The 21,438-nt window shown below is 43.5% G+C and overlaps 1 protein-coding gene across 5 annotated transcripts in view; it reads left to right on the forward strand.

Moving 5' to 3' along the window:
• The window catches only part of PTPRG (protein tyrosine phosphatase receptor type G), a 699,320-nt gene that overhangs the window by 542,012 nt on the left and 135,870 nt on the right, over window positions 1–21,438 (forward strand). For all 5 annotated transcript variants that reach the window (XM_027587463.2, XM_027587464.2, XM_027587465.2 and 2 more), the window contains exon 6: window positions 548–614. In XM_027587463.2, coding sequence (XP_027443264.1) covers window positions 548–614 — 67 coding nt within the window. The remainder of the gene's footprint in view (window positions 1–547; window positions 615–21,438) is intronic.

A 21,438-nucleotide genomic window follows, 5' to 3' on the forward strand; every position in this document is an offset into this window, starting at 1 on the left:
GTCTCTTCAGGCTCCCCTCTGTGCTCCCCTCTCCTGCTTTGACTCGTAGAAATTCCTCGTACAGTATGGGGTAAAGCACAGGAGACTGGGAGCCTTAGAAAGGAGAGGGGGCTGACAGGGCACAGATCCATTTTCCAAAAAGGAGAGAAAAAAAAACACATCACAAGAAGGTATTGAAATATTCAGTCAATGATGGATTACTCTTTGATGACTTTCAATGACTTTTTAGCAGATCCGGGTGTACTTTTAATAAAACAAAAGCAAGAGGGAAGTCTTGCGGTTGCTTTTTAAGATTTTACTGGGACTGTGGTATTTCTCTCCCGTTCTAATGTATCCTGAGAAGTTTCTTTCTTTTGATTTAGACTTCCTCACTTGATTTTATGATGTCGTAAATCTCTTGTGTTTGGTGAGAGCCATGGTCTATGGAAGACCTGCACAGCCTGCTAAATCACGTCTATTTTCCCCCTTTCTCTTCAGAAGATTAAACTGAGGCTGTTGTGCCTGATGCCAGAATAGATTTAACCAATCATGTTTCCTTTACATGTAGGTCAGTCCAAGGGACAATTCCGCACTGGATCCTATTATCCATGGGTTGAAGGGCGTCGTACATCATGGTAAGTAAGCCACGCACGCTTCTTTTTACTGGGATGTGAAGAGCTAAGGTCTCCACCTAGAGGAAGGGGGTTATCTTGCAGAGGACAGAGGGTGACACCCATTCCTCATCCTCTGATGTTGAAGGGCATTAGAGCCATTATTTGATGGGTAAAGAGCATGCCCATTTATTACCTGCAAATGGATCTGGGTTAACAGTAAGCAATTTGTTTCTCTTCAGGTACCACTTTGAATGCCTATGTTATAAATCAAAGCACCCTAAGATGTACTATTGGTATGCGCTGAACCTGCCACTGTCTCGTGTCTCTCTTAAAAATATTCTTCTTTCAAATATCTTTGCATTAATAAATCTCTTGATTTGCCTCTCAGATTTAGGGGAAAAAATGTAAGTAGCTGTGACAAGTCATTAAACTTTGCCGCATGTGAGCAAGCATCATCAGCTGCTAGCGTGGAGAAAGCTAGGCCGTGTTCTGGGCAGCAGACGTCTTATCCTCAGGCATAAAACTGGGAGAGAAAGTAAGATAAATGGGTTCTGTCTTTCCCAACTGGTTTTTATTGGAGGAATTTCCCTGCAACTTTATTATTGGCGATGCATCATTACCTATGACATCAAGATCCTCTAATTTCAAAAGTACCCTTGTCACAGGGAGGTGTGGAGTCTTGGAGGTAATGCAGTGATTTGCAAAGTTTTAATAATCTAATTAGAATTCCAAAGACATTGACAGAAATAGCATTAGTAACCATAATAAATCTCCCCTTCATCTCCACAGCTGTGATAAAACATCTTCACACCTTTCTGGGAGGATTGTCTTTCGACATTAGCCAACTCTGCAGAGCTTAACAGACATCTTCCCCCATTTCTCTCAGGGAAACTAAAACCAGTTGTCAGCGTGCAGATACTCAGTTGATCAAACCCCTTCCAGAAATTCATAGTGTAGACTGAGTTTGGGGGGTTTGAAATGTAGTAAATGATGAGTAGATCTTCATTCCCCCTGACTTTTCGTCCTGTTTTAAAACAAACACACCATGGAGAGTTCTAGAATCTTCGAAATAGGTACCTATTCTTCAGTCAGAGAGTAAGCACTCCACCAGCTATGGCCTTTAAGTAGATCTGTGTGTTCTTATTTCCACAATAATAATTGAAGGAGATTCCGTATGTTAAAGGTAAGCAGAGGCTTCTCTTAGCTCCCAGATCCCCAAATCTCTGTGAACTCGCTGCGTAGTCGTCATTTGGTTCATGACCTCTCTGCTAACATAATCATGTTATCCTTGCTCAGTATCCACAATTAACCCTCCCAGAGGCTGTTCTGTATATGCCCTTCTGTGTTTCCCTGTTGCTGGGAGGGTGGCAGAGATGCCTGGGATGTAGTTTCAACACTACTTCCTAATGGAGAAGTCAGAGGAGACCTACCAGAAATAATTCCCTGCAAAAGGGAGTTTACTTATTTATACAGCAAAAGTGTGGCAGGCCCCCTGTGTGTGATTGAGAGATGTGCAGGGAGGTGTCTGGAAGGGAGGTGAGGCGAGGTGCCACCTCTCTCTACCCTGCCAGCCTGCCCGGGGTGCTCTCCCTCCCAGGTTTTGCATTTGCTGTTTCTGCTGCTTCTGTCCAGAAAATTCTTGCCTTAGCTCAGCACAAGGGTGTCTCCCTTTATTATTTCAGGTCTCAGTTCAGATTCATGCCTCCTCAGAAAGTTCTTTCTTTATTATCCTATCAAGTGCCCCACCGGCTCCCCCCTCCCATGGCTCCCTGTCACATCATCCTCAGTTCCTTTCTTCGAACCACTTAAAAGTATGTGAAATAACTGTGTGTTTTATTTACTCATGTATTACCTACTAAAGTGTCAGCCTCATGAGGACAAGACCCCCTGAGTGTGTGGCAGGTAACAGACGCTCCGTAAATGTTAGCCAAGTCAGATAAACCTACAAATAAGTGAAAATATCAAAATATAGAACTGAAAGAAGAGGAGAAACCAAAGGCCACTTGAGTTTTGCTTTGGCTGGGAAGAGAAAGGCGGAAGAGAACATCTTGGAAATCTGACTTTGTCCCCACCCCCAGTTCTCGGGCTGTTGCTGACTTCATTGTGATAACAGGCCTCCCTTTTGTTGGAACTAGAAGCATTTTCAAGTTGAAGGTCCTGTGAGGGAACTGAATGATCTGTTAATTTGATGGGACATAAATAATCGTGCCCTTCACAGAATCTCTGGCTTGGAAATGATGATAGAAATGTGTAAAAAGGAAAAATCAATATGAATTTCTTTTACAGTTCAGAATTGGTTTTATTTCTTCAGCTCTGGGAGTCATATCTTAGAATATTAATTCCTCCTTAAGTCTTAAGTTTGTTTGCTTGTTTTTTAATAGGAAGACTCTTACATATTCTTTGAGCTGAAATGACAATGAGAAATCTGGTCACCCCCACCGAGGCCGACTGCAAGGTGGGGTTTTCAGTGCAGGCGAATTTGCTGGCAGGGAGGGCTAAAGAGGAGAGGGAGAAGCAGGGCTGGGTGGGGACAGTGTCAGCACCACAGGATAGGTCTGATCTCTCTGAATAGGGAGGGAATCTAGGAGGACTGCCTGGAGGCAGCTCTCAGAAAGTCTTGGCCAGGCTATTGAAGCGCCTCAGAGCCAAGACTGCATGTGAGAGGCATCCTGTGTTGGGTTCCCCTGCCATGTGGAGTCACTGACTAGAGCGTCCCATCGAGACCAGCCTCCAGGAGAACACTGGTCAGCCCTGAAGGGGCAGCAGCTATTGGCTGGCAGCTAACAAGGCTCCTCATGGCAGTTTGTCTCCGGAAGGAAGATCTCGGGCATGTACCTCCCTTGGCTGGCACGGAGGTTCACCTCTTCCTTCCTAATCCTATTTTCAAAGAGGTTTTTACTGGGTCCTCTCACTTTTAAAATGCTCACAGGTTCTTAGAGGCAGTGCTTGATCCTGTTGTGCGTAGTTATTAAGTGCCTAATTGAGGCATACCACGAAGCTAGGCAGAGAGAGACAGCAGACATAGACCTGCCCTCCTTGCATTTATAAAGTCTCCGGAGACACGTACGGTTAAGCATTGTCATTGCGTTAAAGAGTGGGGAGCAGCAGGTTTAACTCAGACTCGGGGCTCTCGAGGAGGCACCTCAGGCAAAGTGACCACTGAGACCTCAGGAGTTCATAGAGAGTGTGCAGGCAGAGAAGTGAGCAGTCAAGGTTTCAAGCAGCACCACTGTCGATGGAGGTCTCTGGTGGTAGAAGTGCATGTAGCGTGTTTGAGACTCCACGCTCGGCAACATTGCTTCTTTCCTGCCGGCGAGAGAGATCTAGAAACCTCTTGGCAAACATAAAGTGTTGTTTCTTATGTGTTCGTGTTCCCATGTAAATTGTGATTTTTACAAACTCGAGAGCCATGAAGCAATATAAATAGAATGGAGAGATGTGATTTGCCATTGATTCTGGCCCCATCTATCCATTGAGCAATAGACGGCAGCTCTAAAATGTATCTAATCAGCTGTTTTATTTACACACTCCCACCAATACTCACTGGGGAAGAAAGATTTAGGGAGAAACTGTGAGTCCTAGTCACAGCATTGACTTAGTCATCTACAGTGCTTTTTGTATTCAGGAACTGGTACTTAATAGAAGCCACACCTGGAGTGCAAGCTGGTGCAGCCACTCTGGAAAACAGTGTGGAGGTTCCTCAAACAGTTGAAAATAGAGCTACCATATGATCCAGCAATTGCACTACTGGGTATTTACCCCAAAGATACAAATGTAGGGATCCGAAGGGGTACGTGCACCCCAATGTTTATAGCAGCAATGTCCACAATAGCCAAACTGTGGAAAGAGCCAAGATGCCCATCAACAGATGAATGGATAAAGAAGAAGTGGTATATATACACAATGGAATATTATGCAGCCGTCAAAGGAATGAGATCTTGCCATTTGCAACGACGTGGATGGAACTGGAGGGTGTTATGCTGAGTGAAATAAGTCAGTCAGAGAAAGACATGTATCATGTGATCTCACTGATATGAGGAATTCTTAATCTCAGGAAACAAACTGAGGGTTGCTGGAGTGGTGGGGGTGGGAGGGATGGGGTGGCTGGGTGATAGACAGTGGGGAGGGTATGTGCTATGGTGAGCGCTGTGAATCACAGACCTGTACCTCTGAAACAAATAATATATTATATGTTAAAAAAAAAAAAAAAGATAGTAGGAAGGGAAAAATGAAGGGGGGGAAATCGGAGGGGGAGAGGAACCATGAGAGACTGTGGACACTGAGAAGCAAACTGAGGGTTCTAGAGGGGAGGGGGGTGGGGGTGGGGGGATGGGTTAGCCTGGTGATGGGTATTAAAGAGGGCACGTATTGAATGGAGCACTGGGTGTTGTATGCAAGCAATCACGGAACACTACATCAAAAACTAATGATGTAATGTATGGTGATTAGCATAACATAATAAAATAAAATAAATAGAAGCCACACCTGGTAGAAATATTGGTTCTGAAAAACTTAGTCTAGTTCTGTTTTAAGAACCCATTTAAGGAAAAAAAAAAACAACTTGTATGTGAATTGGTATAGAATCGCAACCATCCTTAAAACTAGTTTTACCCAATTGACCAACGCTCAGAAATGTATATTATATCTATGTCAATTAAAAAGTTTTTTTTTTCATTTCACATTTTTGGATTACCTGCTTTTCCGTTCTTTTTTTATAATATCCATCCAAAGAAAATCGAGGCTGTTTGTGTACATATTCTAGAATACTGTGAAAATGCATCAAAACCCTAACCACTCCCTCATGTCAATCATCTAAGAGAGACGAATTTTTTATTTTTGCAAGGAAATTTGCTAGTAGTGATTGGCTTGGTTGTTGAGCTCTGACTGTCTGTCTGTGTTTTCCCATCACCCCCCCCTCACCATCATCTTCCACTGAATGTACCACCTTAGTGAGCAGGACGGTACCTTTCTCTTTGAGAGGAAATGTGAGGGGGACAGTTAGAAATTGCCTGAGACACCGGCCAGAGCCAGATGTCTCATCCCCCTGTCCTCCCTCCCCAGGTTCTTCCAAGAAAGCTGTCGGTGAAAGTACAAATAAATGATCACCTGAGAAGCACCCTCCAATTAAAGAAAGTCACAAAACGAGGTTCTTACAAGTTTTTCAGTGATGGAAGTTGGGGCTATGTCAGGATCAAAACTTTCTTTGCAGAATAGCTTCCCAACTGACTCGTTTATTCACTGGGTTCATTTTTGGGGTGTTGTACACCCATTTTCTCCCCTGCCCTGGGATACTCATCAACTCACCAAATCTATGGACAGAGTCATAGAATAGCTAGAGTTCAATCCAGGCATTTGGCAGAAAGGGAAGAAATAAAGGAAATTTGCGAATATACGTGACTACCTGGCCAGGCATTTCCATGCAGTGGTAGGAGATGGGAGGTCTGCATTTGCTCTTTTTTCCATATTCCACTTGCTGGAATTGAGGTTCCTATAATCAAGAATAACCTGAAAGAGACTCTGGACCTGGGAGTGATCTGAATTTCTTCTAAAACAGTGGATAGGCTTTATCTTACACAACTGCTGATACATCACTCACCACATGCACTATTTAAAATGAAAACGGCCCAGGGCATGGCACCCTTGGCACTTTGGGACAGCGGTGTTGGGGATGCAGATGGTGCAGCCTTTCTGAAAGCCATATGGCCATTTCTGCCAGAGTACCACCTCTGCCTTATCCTCTGAGCTGGCAAGTCCACACATAGGTATGTACCCAAGAAAAATGTCCACAGAAAGACTTGTCCATGGGAGCTTTGTTTATATTAGCCCCAAAGTGGAAACAGCCTAAATGTCCACCAGTGGGAGCCTAGATAAGCAAATTGTAAAATGACCAGACATTGGAATATTACGCAGCAATGAAAAATAATGAGCTATTTGATGTACATGAAAACAGAAGAGCACATACTGTATGGTTCCATTTCTGTCAAGTTCAAGAACAGACAAAACTAATCTTCGGTGATAAAAGCCAGAATACTAAGGTGGAGGGGTGTAGTAAAGGAGAAGAAACATGAGGAAATTTCCTTGGATGATAAAAATATTATGTATCTTGATCAGGAAGATGATGACATAAGTAATAATATAAAAATTCACCACACTGTCCCCTTAGATTTGTGCTTTTGACTGTTTGTAAATGAAAGAATATAGCCCATGTATACTACACATTGACTTCTCAAAGATAATACATTCACAAAGCTCAGACATCTGGCAGCATGCACCACATAGTCAAATATTAAAAATCCTGACAGAGTCCAGTGTTGGCAAGGCTAAGAATGCCAGGAACTCTCACACTTTTCTGGAAACACTTTGGTGGTATCCGGCCAAGTTGATTCAGTACACCAGCTCCCGTGTATGTCTCCCAGAGAACGCAGATAAAAGTGTACCATGAGATGCGTACAAGAATGTCAGTGGTGTTGTTTTCCCTAGCTGCCCAAACCTAGAAAAGCTTCACATGCCTGTCGTCGGCAAGCCAGATAAACACAATGCAGTCCTACAAGAGAACATTTCACCCCGATGGAAGGGGGTGGAATCTTGTGCCTCTCCACAAACCTGAGCACATCTGAGAACCACAAAGTGAAGCAAGAGTCTGAAGAATGCATGGAGTATTTATCAACATAAAGTTCAAAACCTGAGGAAACCCAGCCTGTATTGTTTAGAAGATGCACATGTAGGTGGTAACCCTAAAGGAAAAGCAAAGTCACGATTACTTTTAAAAAGAGAATGGTGGTTATTTCTTGAGGCAGGTTGGGAAAGTGATGAGGCTACCGCCCAGGGAGGGTAGCAAGGACTTATCCTGTTTTCTTCATTCCAGGGTTCACTTTAGGATTATTTGTCAACAGTATATTTGTGTTATCTATTTATGTTTTGGTCACCTTGCTGCATGTGTGTTAAATTTCACAATCAAAGACAGTCACTAGCTTTAGAAAGTAAGAGATTCTGACTGTGCTTTCCTCTGGGACACATCAAGTACCGAGGGGCTTTACAGCAAGCAAAGAGGGAGAGTGACAGCACTTTTTAAAAAAACTTTCACCGTAAGTACCCCTGACAGGCTGTTTGTTTCTCTACAAATTGGTTACAGGCCAAAGAAAGAACTGTAGCTGCCTTGGGATTCTGTCATTAAGAGATGACTTTGAGAGCCAATAACTCCTTTTGGAATTGAGAAAAAGGAAATCAGAAAGAGGATGGGGACTCAGTTCTCAGGTCTAAAAACAAAGGCTCCCCACTGCTGCCGGGCTGGTGCACGCTGGGTCTGCACCAGGCAAGGGTCTCATTAGCCCAACAGGCACCACGGAATCCCCCAGAAAGCCTCTGAGACGCAGCTCTCGTGCCCCCCATCATATAGAAGGGCAAGCAAAGCCAGCTTTGGCTGGGTGGCTTGAACCAAGGTCTTCATGACTTGAGACTGGCTCTCATAACTCCCGGACCATCTCCCCCTCTGTTCTCTGCCAAGGTCACACCACCTGCCTCTTTCAGCCTTGACTGAGGTTCATCATCTTGACTATGGAACGGGCAAGTGAAGAAATACTTAACAGGACCGTAGTCTGTCGTCATCACTCTGGCATCATTGTGATTATCCCCGGGGTCTGAGATCTGGACATAAACTCTCTGTCTGAGGCTAAATGGCGCAAGTTCCCGGAAAGTATCTTGCATGAACTTTGGAAGCAAAGGACAAATCTCAGAAAAAGGGACTTTCGGGGGAAATTAAAGTATTGGGCAGAAATAGTCTGTGTCATGACAATCCAGCAGCAAGAATATGGGGCAGAGATGCATTGATATGGTTTGAAGAGTTCTTGCCTGTTCTGTATACATGAACTGAGTGAACTTGAAGCTTCTTTAATCATAGAGTCTAACCATTGTCCCATCCATGGAGGGCCTAATAAGTGATAGTCAAGGTGTTGAGGGTTAAATGATGAACAAGCTTTTCCCTGCCTTTAGGGAAATTTTAATATCATGAGAATCCCCCCCCCTTTTTTTTGGCCTTCCCATTTCTGTTGCTGAAGATTAAAAAGACTAATATTCTTCACCTGCAAAGTAATCTCATGTGTTCATATGAATAAGCAATTAGAACTTTGGAATGAGTTTTTTGAAAAGTCTGTGTTACAGAATATGTTTAAAGAAATGGAATTTGTTATTTTTCCCTGATAATGTGACTCTTAGGAACATTGGATTCTGGAAGGATTCTGGAGCAATGCTTCAGAGTTCCAGCTGTCTTGATTTTGTATCCTGACTCTCCAGCCTGGGAGCCGTGTGATCCTGCACAAATTGCTGCAACTGTCTGTCTTTGGGGTTCCACCTTGTAAAATGGAGATAAGGAAGGTACCTGCCCCATAGGTATTAATGCTCAATGTATTAGGATAGGGAAAGAACCGAGAAGGAAGGGCGCCTGGCATGTGTCCACTGTCCTGTAAATCGGCGGCCAGCAAGTACAATCTGTGAGCCAAATCTGGCCTGCTGCCCCCTTTTGTAAATAAAGTTTTATTGGAACACAACCACACGCGGTTTTTGACACATTGTCCGTGACAGCTTCTGCATCACAACAGCAGAGTTGAGTAGCTGCAACAGAGATACTATCTGGCCTGCAGAGCCTTAAACACTTCCTCTCTGGCCCTTTTCGGAAAACGTTTATCAACCCTGCCTTACCTAAGCAGTAGCAATTCCAGTAGCTCTCCTAATAGAGTTGGCGTCTCCCAGTGGCTGGTTTGTGTCGGGATAATGTAAATACCTACTCGGGCCATTACTTACCTACCATTTGATAGACTTTACGGAGATGGGCTTCACTTTTGATCTTGCTCAAATCACAAGCCAATCCAAATGTGTTTCACCTGAATTAATGAGGGCTGTGTTTTAATGTTTACCTCAGAGAAAGAAATCAAATTATTTTCTCCCTTTTGAATGGGAAGCCCAATGCTATATTATTGAGCAACCCACGGATAGTTTTGAACATCTTAACACACGACACAATTTTCCGTTTGAAGTTTATGTCTCCGGCATTTAATTACATGGAACTTTCCTGAAGTGTGCTATAAATATGCAGTACCCTGGGCTTGGCTAATTAGCTCACATCTGTTATGGATCCAGGAAGGGCAGATGCTTATCTGAACACTTTTGATCTCAAAATCTTCGAGAAACAGGCACACTTAGGCCCTTTCCCCAGTTTCCTGGACTTCAGGGTGTCAGAACCACCACCATAGATGTGAGCCATTTGCGTTTCTTTTCTTAGCCAAAGCCAGGAAATGGGATGCTGTGCAGCTCCTATTTTATCACCCATAGTGTTGTGAACAATAATGTTAAGACAGAAAAAGACTTCAAAAGTGATTCCCTTTAGGTCGGATTTGAATTTGAGGCTAGTTGTCATTTGGCCAGCCTTTGTCAGTATTTGATCATTTGAATAGGATCACGGGAGCCCAAGGAAATGCCCTTTTTCTGGTTATTTCCATGGGATGTCGAGAGCCAAGAGAGAGATTAAACTGTGTCTCCTGTCATCTACTGCAAGGTGCTCACTGGAGTACCTGGGGCTACTTTGTGTGATTTTCTCACCTTGCTATACCCATGTCACCTTGGTATGGGAGAGGTGCTGGGGTGTCGTGGCCAAGGGCACAGGCTCTGGGGGTGAGTACCAGTTGTGCTTTGGACTAGTCGTACAGCCTGCACAAATCGCTGCAGCTTTTTGTGGCTCAGTTTTCTCCACTATATACTGAGGGAATAATAATGCCAGCCTTATTGGTTTGTCCCCGGGAGGCAGTGACTTCTCGTTATCTACTTGTGCCTCGCGCACGGTCAACACTCAGCAACAGCCACCTTCACTGCCACCATCCCCATGACTGTTGTTACTTGTTGACGTGCCTCTCTGGGGCAGGCCGTGTGATGACAGGAAGTGATTGTAGACCCCCAAGTGTTCCCGCCATCACTACATGGGTATTGAAGTAGGATGTGTGTTGCTTGAGTTAGTTGATTCACACAAAATAAAATGAAATGAGGAAGGCAATGGTCCCCAAGTGATTTGGAGTAGCCAGTCCCTTTAAGATCAGGAAAAAGGGTCAGGGGCAAGGAATCAGAAAGTGTGGGAAAGGAAGAAGCAGTAGCCTCTCCTCTGTTAACGCCTGGCTGTGGACCTGCCCCTGCCCGGATGTTCTGTATGTATAATCTTAATTAATCCTAGCCAGTAGCACAGTGAGGTAGATATTCTTAATCCCGTGTTACAGAGGGGTAAACGGAGATTCAGAGAGATTGGCTAATTTGTCTCAGCTCGTGGAGTGGGACAATAATTTGAACCCAATTGTATTAGATTCTGAAATCCTTTCTCTTGCCAGCTCTGCTGGGCCAGTTTCTGTCTCCATTGACTAACTTCCTGATTATTGTCAGAACAATCTCATTCTTGCGAGCCTCAGTTTCTCCTCTGTGAAATAGGTGATTGACCGAGCATCAGAAGGAGGCTAAAAGACTGTACATACCCTGTCAGTCATGGCCACCCTGTAAGGAGAGAGGCAGCAGTGGAACTGTTCAGTGACAACACTGGGTTTTTGTCACTGTATGAATCTGTATAATGTAAGTGTCATGTTCATTTCTTTAATTGTTGACAAGACCCTGCTCTTTGTGTTTCTTTGGAAATATTATTGACAACATATGTTTCATTCAAATGTCAACCCTTAAATCAAAATGCCACATTCCACCAACTGAAAAGACCAGTAAACTCAAGAAGCCTAAATGTCCTTGAACGAGGGCGGATGGCTGTTTCATGACCTTGGAGCTCCTCTCTGGGTGCTTGAGTACAAGAATCTGTTTAATCAGGTAGGCTGTCTCCTAATCAAGCTGCCTTTGCTCAGAACCTGGAATAACACTAGCTATTCATGTCATAATATGGGCCTCTAGGATTTTCTCTGGACTGTGCCTGTTGGAAAAGCCAAAGGGTGAGAATTTAATTCTCTGCCCACTGGTGGAGGATGTTTCAAAAGCAGAAATAAGGTCCACACCTCTACATTCCCATGTAGTTTGCCCCATTCATTCTCGAATGGGATTGCTTGTTGCCATCCCTTTTAAATGTCCTACTTCTCGTATAGGATCAGAGGTCAGCAAGCTTTCTCTGTAAAGGGATCGATAGCAAATGTTTTAGGCATGGCTGGCCATATATTCTCTGCTGTAGCCACTCAACTGTGCAGTTGTAACCTAGAAGCAGGCATAGATAATCTGTATACAAATTCCAAAAAAACTTCATTTACAAAAATAGCTACTAGGCTAGATTTGGCCCCTGGGCCACTTTTGACATAGAGTTACTTAGTGACTTAGTTTGATCCATTTTTTTCAGCCATGTATGAAGGACCTACTCTTGAAGGCACTGTGTTGTGTCCGGGGGGTACAGTCAGGAGCTATGGTCTTGCTGTAATGGAGCCTCCAGCCTGCGAAAGAGAGACCACTCTCAACCAGTTACACAGCCTATAGTGAGACTGAGCTCTATACAGTCTTGACCGTGAGCAAGGTATCAGCCTCTCATCAGGATGTCGATATCTACTACACAAAGTTGTGAGGCCTCATTTTGAGAGAACCTACAGCCGTGCTTGACCCAGTGCTCACACACCATAAATGTGACCTGGTAAAAAGATGTGAACTGCAGAACATCCTACACTGCAGAATGCAGTCTTGGGTTCAAGTCATTGAAGGGTAAACTGAGGCTAGAGAACCTCGGCAATGTGAACAGATGGGAGTCAGTGCTGCTACCTGGCTGTATGAGCACGCTGCACTGTGGTCCCATGAAATAGGCCCTGACCCAACTTCTAGTAGACTCATAAGGATGCTGGGGTCCTTTATTGTGAATCTTGTTGAAAACGTCATGTCAATATCCTCATGTCATCAATTCTGTGACTCTCATTTCTTCATATATTTTTTTGTCATATGTTTATGACAGTCTTGTCATTATATTATTTTCAGGTATACAACATGATAGTATGATAGATGTATATATTGTGAAATGATCACCACACCAAGTCAAGTTAATATCCCTCATCACACATAGTTGTGGGTTTTTTCATTTCTTCACAGTTTAACAACTCTAAAGTCGGAATGCACCTTACATTTGATATCATGTCATTGTCTAATTAGCAACATGTTGCCTTTAGTAGTGGCATTTGAAATAATGATGCATCTTATAGTCATTAGTGACTTAGATATGAATGAAATACAATATCTAGGATTTATTGGTTATTTAAAATACCCCAACTACCATGCTTGTTTGTTCCTTCATTCTCTTTTCACATAACTATTAGGAACCTACTATGTTCCAGGCAGTGTTTTAGTTGCTGGGTGTATGGGGTGAATGAGAAAGGCAAGGTCTTTGCCCTTGTGCAAAATCAGGCTCTTGAGGGAGACAGACAGTAAATGAGTAAACACACATTTGGAAGGAAATGAACTAGGTGTGATAGAGTTAATGGCAGCAGGAACATACAAGATGGAGTCTTCGGGGTGGGCTCTCAGGAGATGACGTTTGAGCTGAGTCCCCCAGGGTGAAAAGGAATCTCCCGTATGGAGTGGTGATGGGGAGGCGCATTCTAAGCAGAGGGAACAGCAAAGTGAGGAGACAGGCGGGTGACCAGCAAGGTTGAGAGCAGAAGTGAAGGGCTGCAGAGGTAGACAGATCGTGTAGGGCCCAGGGCCATGGTGAGGAGTGTGGGTTTTATTCTAAATGAAGTGGAAGCCAGTGGAAGGTTTGAGCTGGGCAGTGTCAGGGCTAGATTTATGTTTGTAAAAGCTGGAAGAATTCTTAGTCTTCCGTGAGATTTTCTCACCTCCTTGTGTCTACATCAGGGAGGTGAGGCACTTGGAACCCTGGGACCCAGAATGGGGTGGCAGAAAGAGCCCAGTTCTGGCTGGACATCTGAGACCGAGATTCACTCCCACCTAACTGTGTGACCCTGATCCAGTCACTTTTCCTCTTTGGACTTCATTTTCCTCGTTTGTAAAATGAAATAGAACCGGGGTGCCTGGGTGGCTCAGTTGGTTAAGCAACTGCCTTCAGCTCAGGTCATGATCCTGGAGTCCCGGGATTGAGTCCTGCATCGGGCTCTCTGCGCAGCACGGAGTCTGCTTCTCCCTCTGACCCTCTTCCCTCTTGTGCTCTCCATCTCTCATTCTCTCTCTCTCAAATAAATAAATAAAATCTTAAAAAAACAAACAAACATGTTTAAAAAAAATGAAATAGAACCACTGTCCTCTGTAACGCTTTGGAACCCTGCAGTGCTTTGTGATTCTTGGGGGACTTTTCCCAGGATCCCTTCATTGTAACCTTAGGCTTGTTGCTTAAAATCATCTATCATGAAGCCTTGTAAATAGCTACACCTTGAAAATGGGCCAGGCCCAATTCCCTTGGTACATCTTTCCCATTCCTTCCTGACAGCCAACATCCAGTTATATAGAGCAGGTATCATTGCTTGTATGTATGTATGTATGTATGTATTTTTAGAGAGAGAGAGAGAGAGAGCACGAGCACGGGGGAAGGGGTGACAGGTAGAGGGACAGGGGAGAGAGAATCTTAAGCAGGCTCCACATCCGGTGCAGAGCCTGATGTGGGGCTCAACCTCACAACCCTAAGATCATGACCTGAGCTGAAATCAAGAGTCAGATGCTAAACTGACTGAGCCACTCAGGTGCCCCTCACTGCTTGTATTTAGATCATAAAATTAAGTCCTTGGCTTCTTCTGGGAGGCTTCTGTCACCATCTTAATTATAATCTAATGCTTTCTGACCCTCGCGATGGCTTCTAGAAGCCACAGTCCTAAATTCCCTGGAGTCTGGCCCTCAGGCTCTCTGTTTCCACTGTGACTTCCATTTTCTGTTTCTGTGGTCAGCAGGCCCTTTAGTCATGAGCTCGTCACACCCAAAACTCCTCCCAGATCATACGGCCCACTCATGGCCGATCCAGACTTAACTCTGAGCTGCTGACTCTATGTTCTATGTTTTGGCATCTTCACAATTTTTAGCCAAATTCCAGATTGTACTTTAACCAGCAGCTGATTTTTTTTTTCCTTCTAGAGCCCGTCAAATTTTGGGCTCTTGTACTTTTCCTTCTATCTTCCCTCTTGCTCACTTCACTCCAGCCACACACCCTAGGCAGAATCCCTTTGCACTAGCTTTTCTCTCTACCTGGAATGTTCTCTCGAGGTTGCTGCATGGCTCACTTCTGCCTTCGGGTTTTTAATCAGATGCTTCCTTCTCAATGAGCCTGCTCTTAAAATTGCCATTTTCAGAATAGTAGTCAGGGGAGACCTCATTGAGAAATGTGTCATTCAAATATGACTAACTTGTTAGCAACTGAAAGGCATTTGGTCTAAAACCAGCCATGAATAGAGCAGTGAAGAAATGTTTCAGGCAGAGCAAAGAGCCAGTGCAAAGGCCCTGGGGTAATGTGATCACGGGACAGCAAAGAGACCAGTGTGCCAACACCTAAGAGTCAGAAAGTAGCAGTGGATGAGGCTGCAGACAGTGTGGGAGCCTATTTACACAGTCCTCACAGAAACTGGCTACTCTAATATGCTCAGCATAAAAATGCAGACTCTCAGCCCCACCCCTGGGGTGGGCTGTTACTGGATCGGAATCTACATTTTAACAAGCTCCCCAGGTGATGTGCATGAACATTAACTTTGAGCAGTGCTGTTAGGAATCTTCTTCCCCCATATAGAGTGACATATGACCCAGTTTTTTCCAATGTTACTCTCTCCTTACCCTCCCCAACACAAAGCAGAAAACCAGTCCCGCCCCAGTGCTTTTAAGTTTTTAAGGAAAACGTAATAGCTTTTCCTTATAAAGTTTTGGGAAATCCTGAAGGAACTAAATAATCACTGGGCTAAAAACAGAAGCTTGGGCTTTCTTTTATTAGTTTATCTTACCCACTTCCCTAAAATTGGTTGACTGCTTTTTTGAGGAGTGGCACAGATGTTCTTCCCGTGGGGGCCACCATATTCTGCCCCATATACCTTCTAATGTAATACTTTGTTCATTGAGGTATGTGTGCTTATGTGTGTTTTCAATATAATTCCACCATTCCTGGTTACTGCATAGGTCTCATCTATATTTTGATTGTTCATCGTATCTTATAAAGAACTTTCTTTCTTCCTATATAACCAAAGCGTTGAAAATATTAGGTTATTGACACACTGAAAAATGCAATCAATCAGATGATTATCATCTAATGTTTTAATGATCACATTTTTAATCCAATTATGCTTGTTTGAATCTTTCAAATTTTCTTTAATTAAAGATTGCCTCCTGGCACTGCTGTCAGAAATAAGGAATTGAACAGAATCGAGCCAGATATAATTTAATGTTGAAAGGAAACCAAGGATGACTGGGCCACGCTGGGTTTAATGGTTGACCATGACTTTAAAGCCCTCATACAAAATTTCCTAATTGATAAGAAAAATTTAATCATCTTCAGATATACTCTGTTTGCATTCAAATAAGGTATTTCTTTTTCTAAATAAACCTCCCCTAACTGGTTATTCATATTGTCGTGCAAAATGCTTAAAAATGAAAGACAGAGTTGGGTGAAATGTAGACTCCTTAATACAGTGTGTATTTAATATAAAAGTCATACATTATTCATTTTTGCAATTTGAATAACTTTGAATTTAGCATCCCTGTTCTTCATCTTTTTCTTTGATGAACAATTAATTATTAAAATATAATATTGTCTGCATACAGCACTGGGATCCTTGAAAGTGGAATATGAGATTCATTCCCTTTCAATTCTTTTATCTAGTAATGCACAGAACCTGCTTATTATGGTTTAATGGGATGAATGGTGGTATAAATAGAGTGTTTCAAATATTTTTCTCAACTAGGTAAGTGGCTGGGATAGGAATGTTTTGAATTCAAATTACTAATTTGGGTGAAAGTTGGAGGCAGCATGCCCTGATCGGGATGGGTTTGGAGTCAAACTGCCCTTTCCGAACAAGAGCCATTTAACGAGCACTTATATGTACTTACCCTGTCCCAGACACTCTCCTGAGCTCTTAACTCACGTTAACTCACTTTATACTCGTTTATTCATCTAACTTGCTTAGGAGCTTGACAATATTGTAATCCCATTTTGCAGACAAGGATACAGTTACAGGAGAGGTTAAATAACTTATCTTAGGTGAGACCTTTAAGTAGACCAGTTCGGATTCAAATCCCAGGGGCCTGGCTCTAGCACTTTTCTCTGCTTTATAATACCTACATTTGTTAAGATTTTCTTAGCGGAAGAGTTTACATTCTCACCAGGAAAAGTGCATTCTTCCTTCTTTGTGGGGGCTGTACTCAGGAAGCCCTCGTCTTGGGTCCAGCCAATTGAGCGCCCTGTGGCTTATGTGGGCTTTGTGGCCAGTGCTAGAAGTAGAAGCCTACCGTCTCCAAAATTATTTCTAATTTACAACTAAGCATTGCGAGCACCCCATTTGTTAGTGGAACACTGCCTATGGGCCTGAGCAGGAAGTGGCATTTTCAGAAAGATGAGTAAAAACTGATGTTCGTCTTGAACTAGAAAACTCAAGGAGGAAAGAAAACATCTCAGGAGTTAATTCTGTAATGTATGTTCACAAAAGAAATGATCATCAGTGGTGGAGGCATCAGAACATGTAAAGTTACCCCCCCACACACACCCCAATTCTATCTCTGGTTATCATGGTGACTTTTTTTTTTAAGAATTTTTATTTATTTACTTGAGAGAGAGCAGAGCACATAAGCAGGGGGAGTGGCAGAGGGAGAGGAAGAAGCAGGCTCCCTGCCGAGCAGGGAAACTGACCCTGGGCTTGATCCCAAGATCCCAGGATCCCAGGATCATGATCTGAGCTTAAGGCAGACGTTTAACCAACTGAGCCACCCAGGAGCCCCCAAATTTGTTTGTTTTGTTTTTAAGATTTTATTTATTTGTGAAAGAGCACAAGGAGGGGGAGCAGCAGAGAGGGAGAAGCAGGCTCCCCACTGAGCAGGGAGCCTGATGCAGCTCGATCCCAGGACCCTGCTGAGATCATGACGTGAGCCAAAGGCAGACACTTAACCGACTGAGCCACCCAGGCGTCCCTCATGGTGACTTTTCCAACACTGGCAGCAACCCCCCACCCCCACCCCCCCCCCGCAAACAGTTGCTTTAAAAAACAGCAGGGAAGGGGCACCTGGGTGGCTCAGTTGGTTAAATGGCTGACTCTTGATCTCAGCTCAGGTCATAAATTCAGGGTCCTGGGATGGAGCCCAGCTCAGCGGGGTCTGCTTCAAGATTCTCTCTCTGCCTCTACCCCTCCCCACCGCTTGCTCATGCTCTCTTTCTAAAATAAATAAATAAATCTTAAAAAAAAAAAAAAAAAGAGGGTAGGGGAAAATGCAGCCTGTTGGCTAAATCCATTTCACTGACTCTTGTTGTATGACCCTTGACCTAAGAATGGTTTTTATATTCAAACTCTAATTAAGTGAAATGTTATTCCCCCAAAAGAATTCTTATTCTTCTCATAGTAGATGTATATATTTTAAATTGTCCTCTGTTGTTATTAGCATTTTGAATATTGTTAATAAGGTTGTGGAAATGTGTTTGTTAATGTAAGTACTCCTATAACATCTTTGATTTTGCCTCTTGGCCTGCGAAACCTAAAATATTTACTATCTGGCACTTTACAGAAAACATTTGCCAATCCCTGGCTTCAAACACAAAATGAGCTGGTCTGCTCTCAGCCAAGTGCTTGCCTTGATAAATCAGGGCTCCCAAGGCACTCTGATAAGCCCCTTACATTTATGAGCTTGCTTAATTTTCACAGACTTTCTGGGGGTGTAAATACTCTCTGAATTCCCATTGTACAGATAAGGGAAATAGCTCAGAGAGCTTAAGTCCTTTCCCTAAAGTCACACAGCTGTTAAATATCAGTTGGTTCCAAAGCTCTTACTAGAACTTTGGCAAAGAAAATTCTAACCTGTATTGCTCAGGTTGATGCAGAATATATCAGACATGATGCACTTTTAAGGTAGTAGTAGTCAGGGTTTTAAAAAAAGACACACGTGCAGACATTTAAGGAAGCATAAGGTGTAGGCGGCTAGACCTTGGTAGTTCAGAAAAATAATAATAATGATAATAATATGAGTCATAAGAATTAGAATAAGAATGATATCTATCATTTATGAGATGCTTACTCTGTTTCAAGCTCTCAACAGCCTAGGAAGCTTCAGGTAACTAGATCACAGAGCTTACAGGTGGAGGAATTGGGATTTAGACCCTGGGGGTTGAGAATCTCCTCTCTTGCCCAACTTCTGTAGGGATGGAGAAATGAGATGCTGATGAAGACAGTGGTTGGATTTCAGTTTTCAGCTCCTGCTCTTAGGTGACACTTTCTGCTCCTAGGCTTACCGTTCCAGATCCTAAGTGGATTCTTTGAAGAAGGGATCTTATCTGAGTTTGTGTTCTCAAGTTTTTGACCTCCCCTCGAGTCTTCCATTTTCCCAGCAGTAAAATTAAAGAACTGGACTAAATTGGTAGTTTCCAAAGTGTCCCTATGTTCCCAGCTCAGCTTTAACCACGGTGGAGCTGCATTTGAGCTGTTACAGTTGGCTGTCTCCTGTGTAAGATTTTGTTTGAATAAAGGGTTCCTCGGCTCCCAAAGCCACTGAACGAGGGTGGTCTAAGCCCCTTCTAGGTCTCAGAATCCTAACCCAATGGCAGTGACTGTGGCAGGGTCAACAAGCAGCAAAGCCTCCTTCTCTGTCCCCCTCCCCCATGTCTACCACCCCCCCCCCCCCGCCACCCATCTCATTGCACCTGCTAATCACTTAAAGCCAGAACCTGCCTCTGAAGCCCTTGGGTTGGTCAAGGACAAAAAAAGGCCCTTCTGCCTTTGTAGCAATGGTCATGCCTGCAGTTTCCATCAGTCCCTGCCAAATTCATAAGCCCATACAAGAACTTATAGGCGACTCCCAATCCTGCTGAAAGCAAGTGCCCTGGTGAGATCCAGTCACCTCAGATGGTTGGGGCAGGTGTTTCTGCTTTATCTTTGTATGTTCCTTAAAGCCGTGGCCTCTTCTTCCAGTGGATGCTCTAGATAGAGGCTTTGCCACTGCAGGCTTTCGGGCACTGTCTTGTCACTACCCGTCTGCATGCTTAACTGCAGCCCTAATATTGGATCAGGCTCCTATGGGAAAACTCTACAGGTTTTCTGGTCATTCAGCCTGAAGCCCTTGATCCTAAGGCAGATTTGCGTGCTATGGTGCGATGCCAAGTTCACATACAACGTGGGGGGAAAATGAAGATGGTGATTTTGTGGTTTGTGATGCCAGGCCCTATGCTCCCTCTATTGCTTGGGGCCTTGTGTTGGATGTTTACATAGCTCAGGAAGTACAGAAGCAGCAAGCAAAGGCGAGAATTTCTCCTCCCAGCCAACCCAATCGTAGCCAAGCACGCTTGCAGAGATTTACCCCATCATTAGGTTGCTGGTAACCAGGTTTAAATTAAAACCCCCACTTGCCAGTGGGCGGAGGGGCAGTTCGGTGATTTCCGGCCTTTTATTCAAACAGAACCTGCTTTTGTCATTTTGGTTATAGAACCCTATAATTTGAAGACTTTGGCATTTATGAGTTAATATTTAATTTTTCCTTAAAAATATAGAATTGAAAACCTGTATGAGAATCAGCCAAGGTTTCTGAGCCTCATGAATAACTGCTTCTCTTTCCCCAATCTCTAGTGATCTTCAGCTTAGTCATTTAAATTCTCTGTGCCTTGATTTCCACATCTGTGAAACTGGAGTATTTAAAGTACACACTCCAAAGTATTGTAAATTGAAAGCATATAGTGATGGCTTAAGAATAATGAAAGCCTGGATTCTACACTCAACTACCTGGTTGTGCATTCGAACTCCGTAAATTGGTGATGATAACAGGATGACTTCATGAGGCTATTTTAAGAATTAAATAAATTAATCTTTATAAAGCTCTAAGAACCAGGCCTAGCACATACAGTGAGTACTGCTTAAATGTTTGCAACATGTAAACCCTTAGAATAGTGTCTGGCATATAATAATAAAGCTAAATAAATGTTAAGTTTTATTCAATTAACCTTTACCAAAAGAAAATTGCCATTTTAATTATTTTAAAAGAGTTGATTTCTGTTGGGGCTTTTGCATATCCCCCAGTTACAGAGATCTCTCAAGTCCATGGATACACATTTGCCCAAAGACCTGTACTGGCATGAAAGAAGAGGAAGGAGGTGGTGTGAACCCAGAAGGACTACTCCTGTAGGCACAAATGTGTCCAGGAAGTAACCTGGAGCCCTGAGGTCCCCCCAAGGATGTCCTTGGGCCCATGGTAGAGGCCATTAGGAAGCTAAGGCAAACCATTAGCAGGACTATAATATAGCCTTAGTACATCCCGAAAAGGGGTAAGAAAGATATCCCAGACTTAAATTCAGGGCTAGACCTTTGGAGACTCAGAGAGAGAGTAGAGCCTTCTCTGATTTGGGAAAGAACCTGGATGATCTACTGAGCCTTTTTGGGAGAACTATAATACAGTGCCCTAAACTCTCTTGCACTGTTTCTTCCTGCCTCAGGACGTTTGCACATGCTGTTCCTGCAGCCCCAAATGCTCTTCTTCCCTTTTGCCCCCACCCTTCAGTATTCACTGAAGTTAACTTCAGCTTCTTCATTAGCTGAGTCAAAGCTGTGCAGGCTCTGGTGTCAGAGGGCCTGGGTTCCTATCCCAGCTTTGAAACTTAGGAGCTGTGTGACCTTGGGCAGACACTAACCCCTTCCACACCTTTTTTTTCTCATAGAGTTATTGTCAGGTATCATTTTTAGGT

The sequence above is a fragment of the Zalophus californianus genome, chromosome 1 (genome assembly GCF_009762305.2).
Source record: "Zalophus californianus isolate mZalCal1 chromosome 1, mZalCal1.pri.v2, whole genome shotgun sequence".
Taxonomy (NCBI): Eukaryota; Metazoa; Chordata; class Mammalia; order Carnivora; family Otariidae; genus Zalophus; species Zalophus californianus.